This window comes from Trichechus manatus, unplaced genomic scaffold (assembly GCF_000243295.1).
Source record: "Trichechus manatus latirostris isolate Lorelei unplaced genomic scaffold, TriManLat1.0 scaffold00151, whole genome shotgun sequence".
NCBI lineage: Eukaryota > Metazoa > Chordata > Mammalia > Sirenia > Trichechidae > Trichechus > Trichechus manatus.
This window is the reverse complement of record NW_004444087.1, coordinates 5,804,116-5,815,989: the sequence shown is the minus strand read 5'-3', so window position 1 is coordinate 5,815,989 and position 11,874 is coordinate 5,804,116. Positions and strand designations below refer to the sequence as shown.

General features: G+C 55.5%; 1 protein-coding gene across 2 annotated transcripts in view; it reads right to left on the bottom strand.

Annotated features, from left to right (window-relative positions):
• Positions 1–11,586, bottom strand: part of RASA4B (RAS p21 protein activator 4B) — a 29,258-nt gene extending 17,672 nt beyond the window's left edge. For both annotated transcript variants that reach the window (XM_004385945.2, XM_004385946.2), the window contains exons 1-5: positions 11,462–11,586; positions 5,181–5,237; positions 2,368–2,481; positions 1,711–1,772; positions 284–413 (exon numbers count right to left, since the gene is read on the bottom strand). In XM_004385945.2, the coding sequence (XP_004386002.1) occupies positions 284–413; positions 1,711–1,772; positions 2,368–2,481; positions 5,181–5,237; positions 11,462–11,526 (428 nt within the window). In that variant the 5' untranslated portion in view covers positions 11,527–11,586. The remainder of the gene's footprint in view (positions 1–283; positions 414–1,710; positions 1,773–2,367; positions 2,482–5,180; positions 5,238–11,461) is intronic.
• Positions 11,587–11,874: the final 288 nt, after the last annotated feature.

Below are 11,874 nucleotides of genomic sequence, written 5' to 3'. Positions count from 1 at the left end.
ACACACACACACACACACACACACACACACACACACACACACACACACGCCAAGTGTGTGTGGGGTTAAACCCTCTCTATTATGCCTAAGTCCCACCATTAGAACACCACCTCGTCCCCTAAGAGCGGGTCACCTAGGAAACACCTTCACGTCAGGGAAACTTCTGAGATCCTCTCTTGAAAGCGGGCCTTGGTGGGAGGAGGCTCAGCACCTACCACAGGTTTCTCTAGTATTGCGGGGTCCCTGCAGGCCCACTGCCCCAATCTCCAGCCCCAAGTCTCACCTGGCCTCCAGCACAGAGCAGCGCAGCCGGCGGGTCCCGGTCCCAGGCAGCACTTCCAGCCGCAGGTGGATCTCACCCTGCACCTCCTCATCAGGGTCAACCTCTGTCAGGTGGGCCCACCCACTGAAACCTGTGGGTGGAGGCTCAGTGGAGGCCTGGCCCTTTCCCTCCAATCCCTCCACCCTCATCCCCCACCAGGTGCCATGTGGCCGCTCCATAATCCCCTCAGGCTCTTCTCAAGCACCTGTGAGGTGGGGGCTGTTATTCCCAGTGACTGATGGGGAAACCGAGGCTCAGAAGCTGAGCAACAGCAGGCAGAAGAGCCAAGATTAGAATCCAGGTCCTGGTGACTCCAGAGCCTGTGCCCTCACTGGTGTGCCATCCTGCATTCGGCAGCCCCGACCCCAACTCATCATGGGATTGCCCTCTCTGTCCTCAGTTTCCCCATCTTAAAATAAGGGAAGAGTGCCTTTCTCCTCGGGCTGCTTGGAGAAGGGCCCAAGGCCCAGATGGGGCAGTGACCAAGGACCCCGAGGGATGGCATCATTGTGACTGCTGTGGTCCAGAGGGGCTGGCTGAGGCTGTGGGCAGGAGAGGCCTTTGGCCTGGCACGTGCCAGAGGCCTCATGAGTCAGCAAAGTCCCCTCCTCTCCCCACCCCCACATGCCTGCCCCAGCCTCACAGACGGGAGCAGGTGTGTGCCGGGGCAGCCCAGGAGAGGCTCCGGCCCGCAGAGCCTGAAGCACCTACGAGCTCCTGGTCTGAACCCTCACTGGGATGGGATTCAGCCCAGGAAGGCAGGACCTGCCCAAGGTCATACAGCAACCTTGTCAGCATCCCAGGAGTCATGCCACGGGTCCCTCAGCCCTCAGACATAACCCCTCAGACTGATGACAGAGTGAGGACCCCACAGGCCACAGAAGGAGTTGCCCAATGGGGAGGAGGGGTCCCTACCCTTCAGCAATGGAGCAGGAGGCGGCCCCTTCCCCTGCCTGCACCAAAAAAAAGCCAAACTCATTGCCATTGAGTCGATTCCAACCCATAGAGACCCTATAGGACAGAGTAGAATCGCCCCATAGGGTTTCCAAGGAGCACCTGGTGGATTCGAACTGCCAGCCTTTTGGTTAGCAGCTGAGTTCTTAACCACTGCACCACCAGGGCTGCAGCAGCCTCAAACCCCACCAGCAGCAGCACCTCTTTACCCCAGAGGAGATGCTGTGCCAGCCCAGAGGCTAGATGGGGACCTGGAGCCCAGAGGCAGGAGGTGCAGGAGATGGCCACAGGCCCAGGCTTTTGGGGGTTGGACTGAAGGAGCCTAGAGGGAGGGTCCCTGAGTGTGAGGAAGGCAGGGACCAGTGAGGGAGTTGGGAGGGGGGCTGGGGGAGGGGACAGCAGGAGCTGGCGGTAGACTCCCTCAGGGATCTTACCCTTAGGGTAGGCGGCCAGGGTGTCCCTCGTCAGGCAGACCTTGCCGATAACATCATCCCGGCTGGAGAGTGGAGTCAGAGTCAGAGCTGGGTGGGACTATAGCACCTGTTCCCTGGGAGCCCAGGACCTCCTCCCACCCAGTTCAGGACCCCTGTGGGGAGCACGCTAGTCACTCCAGCCACTTGTGGGGGCCCATCAGAGCAGGACCCATGACAAGGGCCAGTTCTGAGAGACCCTTCTTCTGCAGGCCTTGGATTCTAGACACTCTCGTGGGCACGTGCAGTTGCTGCACATGTACCCACGTGTGCCCACATACACGCCAAGCTCATGCTCTGGGTGCCCATTCATAGCTCACGCGCCAGTTCACACATAGCCCATGCGCACTGGTACGTGCACGTGATTCCTGCATGTGCACACATACGATGTGGTGCAGGCACCATGAATTCACACACACAGACCTACTTGCTCAAACCCTGCATCTGCCAACCCCTCCTGAGCTCCCCCTCCCTCTGGGTACTGGAGAGTACAAACACAGAAGGGTATACACACAGTTGCAAAGAGGATGCAAAGCACCCAGCAGAACCAGCAGTGGAATGGGCCAGGGAGGGGGCAGATGTCTGGGTCTAGGCTCCAGGTGAAGAGTGGGGCCCACTCACCTGAGAGCATCCTCATCCATGACATAGAAGGCCACAGAGTGGAAGGTGGGTGGCAGGTGCACTTTATACTCCTCACCCCAGAAGGGGCACAGGGTCTTCCACACGGTGGCAGTCCTACAGGAGATGACCCTTAGCACCTGCCCAGGCCACCCCCATGCCCTGGGCTGGAGCAAGGCAGGGCTGTATAAAGGGAGCTCATCTTTCTCCATATCCCCTCCCCACATCCAGTAACAATTGGCTGTCCTTTGACATCTTTTTCTTCTCATCCCAGACCCCAACTTCCACCAACACTCATTCCTTCCCTGATTTTCCTCTGCCCTAAGTGGGGCAGAGGGCTGTGTCTTTCAAGCCATTTTACATTTGGAGAAACTGAGACCAGAGGTGGTAGTAGCTGGCCTCAGGTTACACAGCAGGGTAACAGCAGAGCCAGGACCAGACCTGGCCTCCCAGCCCCACCTCAGCTACTGATGCTGAGCAGACCTGTTGAGGGTGGAGGCAGGAGGGTGGCCAAACTGACTCCGGAGCAGGGCAGTCTTCTCGGGAGGGACTAGGATGAAGATCCACAAGGTCTTGTCTGGGCAGGTCCTCACCTAGCTGTGGCCAAACCCCTGAGCATCAAAGCCTTCAACTCATGGGACTCCAAAGGGTAGGTGTAGGGGGGCGGAGCTGAAGCCTCCAAGGACTGGGATGAAAGCTCAAGGCACCACCCTTGCCCCAGCCCTTCTCAGGCAGGTCACTTGAGCTCTGGGGCCTCAGTGTCCCTGTCTGTCATTGAGACAATCAGACCCACCATACCCCTCTCTCCCCCTTGGTGTCCATGCTTTGGAGAGAATCTAGAGAAAGACTGGGGCCCTGCTTGCAGGCAGGAAATAACTGTAGTCCAGTGGCCTTGGCCAGGGGTCAGCAATGGAGACTTAGGCAGGCAGAGCAGCTGGAGCACCTCTGGCCATTTACCTGGAGACAGGGGCCTGGATGAGGGAGGGGACAGGACATCAAAGACCCTGCCTTAGGTCTGGCCCAGAGATGGGGAGACCATGTGTGCAATAAAGGATTAACTCAGCGATTCTGGTGTCCACACCCTGCACCTTAAGGTTTGGCCTTTGACTTGCTCCTGGGATGTAACCTTTAAGCCCTTGGAATATCCTGCCTGATAAGAGTGTCTTTGTTTACCCAAGGCCCTGGGCCATGCTAGATAGTCTATGCTGACAATGTGATTTATGGCGGGAGCCTTGGGCCATGTGGTATCAACTTGACCTCTGGAGGGGTTAGAGATTAAGGTCAGCCACTTGGGTGTTCAGCCGAGTCCATATGACCAGCTCCAGTAAAAACTCTGGACACCAAGGCTTGGAAGAGCTTCCCTGGTTGGCACTACTCCACATGTGTTGTCACACATCATTGCTGGGAGAAGCAAACGTTGTTCGCATGACTCCACTGGGAGAAGACAACTGGAAGGTTGGCTTAGTATCTCTTGGACCCTGCCTTGTGCACTTCTTCCCTTGGCTGACTTTAGTCTTTATCCTTTTGCTATTAATAAACCGCAATTGTGACAATAATGGCTTTTCCCAGTTCCATGAGTCCTAGTGAATTACTGAACCTGCGAGTGGTCTTGGGGACCCCCAAACAACACAATGGAGAAAGGGGCATCCAGGCGAAGTGATCCTTCTGGGAACAGACTGGAGACTCCCAGCCTAGAGAGAAGCAGCCTTTATAGGGGGTAATCACTGTGGGACTCTCTCAGGGGAGGGGGCCCCGAGTTAGAGCAAGGACTAGGATGGGGAAAAGAGCGCTGTAGAAGGAGCCCAGGCTTTGGGGTCAGCCAGACTTGGGTTCCAGTCTGGCTTTGCCACTTACTAGATATGTGACCTTGACAAGCTAGTCTCTCTGAGCCTCAGTTTCCTCACCTGCAAGCAGGGTTTAATGATACAGCATCTGGCTCATTTTAAGAATTAAACAGAGACAGTGCTCAATTAAACGAGAGCCATTGTTACATGGTTATAATCATCATCATCATTTTGTTACCACAATAACTCGGGTTGGAGCCGCCTGCCGCAATAGCCAACTCTGAGACAGGGGCGAGGTAAGCAGCAAGATGTTTATTATCTATCGATATATAGGAGACGGAGGGGAATAGATTCCTCCAAAAAACCCGTCTCCCCCACTGGAGATCGGCTGGAGTCTTTTATAGGGACAGGATTATGGATCTTTTATGGTAGTTTTTGTCTGAGGTGGTGATGTCTTAGATGAGTTAACCTTCCGCAGGTATTGTTAGAGGTTATCTGGCGACATCTTTGGGGATTATCTGACTTCCTGCTTACTCTTGTCACAAGATGGATGCTTTGTTTGGTTTTTCATTCTTAGACCATTATCACTTGTTTTCTACCCTCCAGGGAGGAACATGGGTTAATCTTAAACCTTTCTGTAGAGACTGGAATGGAAGCGAAAAATCAGGAGACTATGTGGCCGTTAGGAGTGGGGAGTAAATAATAGTGAACCGGGCCTATGCAGCCTCTTCCAATTTCTCTCTCTCAGAGACAGAGGCCCTTGTCCAAGCTCCCAGCCCCACAGTAGGTAATCACTGAACAGGCATTAAGATCTGTGATTAGTAGGATGTTTACAGGTAGGTCTTCCTCACTGTCCTAGGAGGTGTGTCAAGGCATGGTGGGGTCCCCAGGGGACTCGGTGCTCCAAGCCCTCACCCATCTCTGCACAAAATCCACCCCCGACTGGGAGCGTTAGATGGAGTGGGCAGGGGAGGCGAGGTACGCTCAGTGAGGGAGCCCACCTCAGCCCCCAGTCCTGGGGGGTGGGCATACCTGATGATGGGCTCATTGTCCACCTTCACGATGCAATAGGGGTCGCTGCTACCAGTGCTGCAAGACACACAGGAGAGAGGAGGGGCTGAGCGGGAGGCCAGCCAAGGACAGGCCTCCTAGCCAGCTCTCCGGGCACTCAGTGACCCCAGGAAAAGGCTTTGGGGTGCTGGGCTGGCGCCCAAAGGCTTCTCAGCCCAAAACATGTGCCCCCCACTCGGTCTGGGTGGGAGGTGATGAGAGGAAGACAGGAGCCCACACCAAAGCTCCCCTGCTCAGGCCTGGCGGGTGGAGGGAGCAGAGGGAGACACTGCTCATGCTCCGGTGGGGGAAAGGAAGCTTCTTCCTGCCCACCCCCACCCCTACCCCAGCTGGCCTGTTCTGCGGAGGCGGGGGACAACAGTCAGAACAGTGTCCAAGTGACAGCCCCAAGCAGGCCCCCCTTTGTTCCCGCTGTGCCTCCCATCCGGAATGTTCTCCCACTTCTCCCAGCCTCAGCCCCCCTCTAAGAACCCCTTGTCCCAGAGGCTGGGGGTACTAGCTCCTTGGGACCCTGCTCAGCTCTCTCCCCCCACCACTCCTCAGGATGCAAGGACATCAGCGCTTCCCCCACCTGACTGTGTGCTACTTGAGAGCGTGGACCATTGCTGTGTCCCCAGGGCCTAGCGCAGGGCTTGGCACAGAACAGGGGTCCTTTGAGTGTTTGTTGAATGAATAAGTGGCTGAATGAACAAACAGTGGTTTGCCCTCAGGAGCTGCCAGCCATCTGGCAAAGACAAGGAATCCGGCCAGCAAACCAGGGACTGCCCAGTTCCAACCATCTCTGGATGTGGGGGATTCCTAGAGTTGGAGGGAGGGGCCTCCAGCCAGGCCCAGGGATGGTACTGTGGAAAGGGGGATGGGAGGACTTCCTCTAGAACTGCCAGGCCTGGCATCCATTGAAAGGAAGTGTATTTGCATATCAGAGATTGGGGAATTCCAAGCCCTGCTTCCCTTCTCAAAAGGGGCTCCACCAGCAGAGGAAGCCACTCAGGAAAAAAAACATCTCCGAAAGCTCTCCTGACACCAATGGAAATCCCTGCCAAGACTCAGTTTTCCCACCTGTAAAGTGAGAATTTTAATCCCACCTCATGGGATTGCTCAGTGAAATGTCAGCACAGCCTGAGACTCCTTACTCCTCTGCCTGTAAACTACCCCCTCCCCATCAGTCAAGAGCCCCCTCCTCCAGAGAGCCTCTGGGATCACTCCAGCTTGCATCCCACCCACCCCAAAGCCAGAGGACTCCAGGCCTCAAGCAATCAGCCTCCTGTGCGCCCCAAGCGCTGGGCTGGGCTGAAGAGCCAGGAGCTGCACACATACAGCTGATTCTTGTTATTGGTGGTAGTTATGCTCTACAGAGTTGCTGCAAACAGTGAATTGGCGAATACTGAACCATCCTTCCTAGGGACTGTGCAGGGTTAGGTTCCTGCAAGCCTCTGGTCTGATTTTTGTCAGCAAGTCAATACATAACTTTTTTTATGTGTTTCTGTTTAAAGACACCTTATTTAGTATATACGGTTGATTCATTAACACTAAACTCATGGCCAACAGCACTGAAACTCGTGCCTGAAGGAAGCTTATCTAACACACGTATTTTCCCCATAAGGCCCATCACAGCCTTCTTGAGCTCAGGAACACTAGCCAGCACTTCAGCACGATGCTTAGGAGCCATTTTAAACAGTGAAATCTCCCTAAAAAGCACAAAAATGCAAAATACGTGGCACTAAATAGACCGCGAGAAGGACCCTTGTTTACAGTACTGGAGCTGAGACAAGAAGGCAAAGCATCGCCTTGCTAGACCTCAGCTAAGAACGTGCACATCAGGCGACTCAAATTTTCTGCCGCTTACGCTGTGCGTAACCAGGAATGCCTACAAAACTGCCACGAGTATTGACTCGGGGGTTACAAATGAATTTTAGCAACTAGCTGAGTTTGCAAATACAGAATCCATGAATGAGGATCAACTGTGTTTGTACGGGGAGCTCAGAAGACGGAGGGGAGATCTGTGCAGGCTGAGGTGGGCAGGCCCTGTGACTCTCGGGGCTGCCCCTAGCACAAGGCGGTCTCTGCCCTGCTACCATCTCAGGATCGGCGGCCCTTTGGGGGCAGAAAACCTCTTACTTTTCCCTGTGGGCCCAACACTGCCCGCTGCTTAGCTCTCACTCAATGAATGAATATGTGAATGAATGCACGAACGAATGGTAAGGCCTGGGGCTCATGTTTCAGGCAGGATCACTGGTGTGGGCAAAGTCCTGGAAGCCAGGACAGATGAGGGGTGCTGGGGCAGTGATGGGCTGGGTGGCTCGATCAGAGGGGTGCAAAGTGGACACTGTCAAGAGTGGGCTGAGGCCAGGTTTAAGAACCGGGGCCCAACCATGGCTCCCTGGTGAACTGTTCGGACCTGTTCCCCTTGCCAGTGCCCTCGGTCTCAGTGAGGCCAGAGCTGGTCCCTTCTCCCGCTTCTCCTTTCCCAGCCAGTCGCCTCTGGCCCAACCCGGCTACTTGTCGGGCCTCTATATTTAGGGCTTTGGCAGTTTCCAGGCTGCAGAAGGGGGAGGATCAGGGCAAACCCCGAAATAGTCCCAGGTCCCGTCCCCAGGGCCACTGGGTGTGGGAGCCAGTGGGTCACTGGTCACCATGAGACTCAGCTCCTGCCTGGCTGACTCAGGCACCCAGGGACAGGAGACAGTGGGAAGGAAGCATGGTGGGAGCAGGCAGGCTCTGGACGCTGTTGGTGATGGAGGGCAGAGCTGTGCTTGTGGCCTTACAGGAACAAAAATCCATGAGTGGAAGTGAAAGGAAGGCAGATGGCAGCTCTGTGTGAGGACAGCTCCCTCCTCAGAACTGCCTCAGTCAAAACGGACCACTATGGAAGTTTAGGGTCATGGTTTCATGGGACTTCCCAGTTAATTGGCCTAAAAACGTGTTTAGTGCCTCTGTTCTACTTCCTAGCTTGCTGGGTAGTGTCTCGGGTCTTAAAAGCTTGCAAGCAGCCATCCAAGGCACATCAATTGGTCTCTATTCTCCTGGAGCAACAGAGGAAGAAGGAGAGTCAGGAATAGGAGGAGGAAATGGATGTGTGGCTAATCGCCTCCATGAACACCTGCCTCCTTTGCCATGAGACCAGAAGAGCTGGATGGTGCCTTGCTACCATTACTGAACATTCTGGTCAAAGATTCTATAGAAAAATCTTGATCAAAAGGGGAAAAATGCAGAACAGAATTTCAAGTTCTCATGGAATCCAGACCTCCTGGAGCCATGGAGGCTGGATGAACCCCTGAAACTACTGCCCTACATAATCTTTAAACCTTGAACCAAAAATATTCCCTGAAGTCTCCTTAAAACCAAACCATAGTTTAGCTTAACTAGTGAAAAATGTCTGCCTTGAGCATTATGCTCTTTTAAGAACTATCTATATGGGATCAAACTGACAACAGCAACTCCAAAGATTAGATAGGAACCTTAGGTGGCAGTGACTTTATGACAATGAGGGAAGAACAACTCAGAAAAGGAGGGTGAGAATGGTGTACAACTAGAAGAATGTAATCAGTGTCACTGAATTGTACATGTAGAAACTGTTGAATTGGTGTATGTTTTGCTGTGTATATCCTCAACAACAACAACAACAAAATTAAAAAACAAAAAAAGGACCACTATGGGAATTGGTGAGCTCCCTGTCCTCAGAAGTGTGCAAGCCCCGACTGGAGGAGACACTGTTCAGTAGATAGCACTCAATGAGGGCCACTTTTGTTCTCCAAGTCTCTGCAACCCCTGTGGCCAAATGCTCTGCATAGGATTTGCGAGGCGCCATGCCCAATGAGCCCCACAGCAACCTTGCAGCCTTGGTTCAACAAGGATCCCTGGCCCCTTCCAGCAGCAGACAGAGTGGATTTGAACCCTGACTTCTCTTAACTACCTGCTGTGTGACCTTGGCAAATTACTTAAGCATCCTGGGCCTCAGTCTCCCCATCTGCAAACGGAGCATATCTACCTTCTGGGCTAATAGATTAAATGGGAAGGTCCTAGACACCTCTTATTCTCCCTACTATGGACCAGATAGGTATCCCTCAGGGACCCTGAATGTCAAGACAAATGAGTCATGGTCCCTGCCCTTAGGCAGGCAGGCAGCCTGGGAAGGAACAACTGTTACCCAAAGGGGGCATTCTCACCCCAGCAGACCTAAAGTGCTGGAGGGCACAAAGCAGGGGCAAGGAACCCTGCCCAAAAAGTACAGGAAAAACTCTAGAGAGGAGATGTTTGAGAGGGGTCCTGAAGGATGAATAGGAGTTCTCTGGAGGTCTCTGAATGGGAGTGCTGTGGAGGCAGAAGGCCTCAAGTATATGCAAAAGCAGACCTGTGGAGGGCAGTAGTCAAATGTGCAGGGCTGAGGGGGCCATGGCCAGGTTTAAGGGAGGGTTGACCGGTCAGACCTGTATTAGAGGAATACACCAGGCACTATGCGGAAGGCAGGAAAGAGGTGGTGAGGGGAGGCGGGTAGGGCAAGTAGGGGGGCGGGGGGCAGATGAAGAAAGATTCCGGAGGTAGAACCAACAGGACTTGAGGCCTCCAGGATGGAGGCACCTTGCCCAAAGTCCCTCAGCTGTGCAGAAGCAGGGCTGGGGCGAGGGGGTGGGGGTGGGTGGGTACCGGTACCTTGGTTCCAGGCAGGCACAGCTGAGCCTCACTGCCCTGGGCTGGTGAGAGCCTGGAGCAAGCATTAGAACCAGCTGCTGTGGGGATGGGAGGGAGGCGACAGACGGAGGAGCTGCTCCTCCCAGCTGCCACCAGCCAGAGGAGGCCAAGATGACCTAGTTACTGGTGCCAGCATGGGGGGTGCTTACAAACAGGGCCTTGGGGCTGAGACCCTCTTCAGAGCTCATCTACCTTCCCACTCAAGAGACCCCATTCTCAGCTTCTGCCCACTTCCTCCATGCACAGAAACCTCCCCTGAGACCTCTCATCCCTTCCCTCCCTCATTGCCATGGCAACTGCTGAGCCCGGCCTTAGCAGGCCAACGGGGCCTTGAACTGGAACTGCTCACAGCACTGAGCATGCATTCAGGGGAACTCACGAACGAAATGTACGTAGGAGAGAGATGCCCCTGTTCCACACCCCAGGGTCACCACCTCTCTGCATCCGGGAGCCCGCTGAGGAGCAGAGGGTGGAGAGGCTTCAGCCCAGCAGACTTTGGACCCTGTGCAGCCTTCCTCCCCCTGCTCCAGGCAGCCAGTGCCCCTTGAACTGTGTTTTCCACTTCTCCCATATGGGAGGGATTTCAACCCCCAGCTTACAGAAGGGAAAACTGAGGCCTTGGGGGCAGAGACCAGCCTAAGGCTGCATACCAGAGAGCCAGTGGCAGAGCTAGGATGGGGTGCCAGGGGTTGGGCAGCTCAGCCCTGGGACCTTCTATAAGGGTGGAACAAGGTGTCTCTGAAACCTTCTCACCAAATCTGGCTGAGGATCCGGGAAAGCCCTAGAAACTAAGCTGGGCCACTTGGAGCCAGCACTTTGTCTCTGAGCCTCCGTTTCCTCGGCGGCAAAATGAGATGCTGAGAAGTGCCTGCTGGTTGTGAGGATTAAAGGGGATGGTCTGGGTAAAGCTGAGGATATAAGGACTGGCACTACCCAGTCTTCCCCGTTTTGCAAGAATCCTGGCCTCCTGACCTGTACTGCTCCCTCTCCATACCTGTCCCATCCTTCTCAAGTGCCCAGCACTAAGCCCAGTGACAGCCCCTGGGCTCCAGGTGAACGTGGGAGGGACAGATGTGTGGCAGGTGCACACTCCCCAGGTGAAGGCTTGGAACTACTAAAGAAGATCTCTCATTTCTAGGGGGTACCCCCACCCCTCTCCAGCCACACCCCTAGCAGTTCACCAGGATCTCTTCCCAGCATGCGTGCCCGGGTGCCCAGCTCCAGTCCTATCAAAGCCCCTTCCCTTCTAGATTCGCTCTTTGCTCCCTTCCTGCTCACTAAGCCCCCTCACAGACCCCAGCTGCCTCCTCAGTCCCCGGCCTTCACTGACACCCTCTTCCCCTATTGTCACCTCCTGTCTGGTGCTTGCAGCAAATCTTCCCACTGTCCCCATTTTCCCTACCAGTTCCCCATCGCGGCCACACTCGCCACACCCGCCACACTTTCGCCGTTGCTCTACTTGCGGGGGAGCTGTCTGAACCCTGGAAAGGTCAGGCGTAAGGGGCGGCGCCCCTCCCCAGAAAGTTGGGGCTCCCATCCCTGGCCGCGCTCACATGTCCTTGGCTGGCAGGTTCTTCCCCTCCACGATGCGGATGGATAGCGAGCTGCGCTTGGCCATCGCGGGTCCGCGCCGCGGGGTCTTGGCCCGGGGAGCTGGACGATGGATCGCGTGCAGCGCGCGGCCGCCGGCGAGCGCTGGACAGGGCACCACGCGGGGCGGGCTGCGCCGGCGGGCTGTGGGGAGGTGAGCGCGGGGGCGGGGGCCTCGCTTCCACTTCATTTACACCCTCCCCCGTCCCACGTGCGGGGTACACTACGCCCTGGTAGGCCAATCAGCGGCCGGGCTTTCCGGAGTGGGCGGGGCAGGCCCGGGCCGCTGCGCTCACTGGCCGCTTGGGGACACGGGCGGGGCAGGATCTGCGCGGAGGCGCGGGGAGTGCTGTGGGGCGGGGGTGGAAGCCTTCGA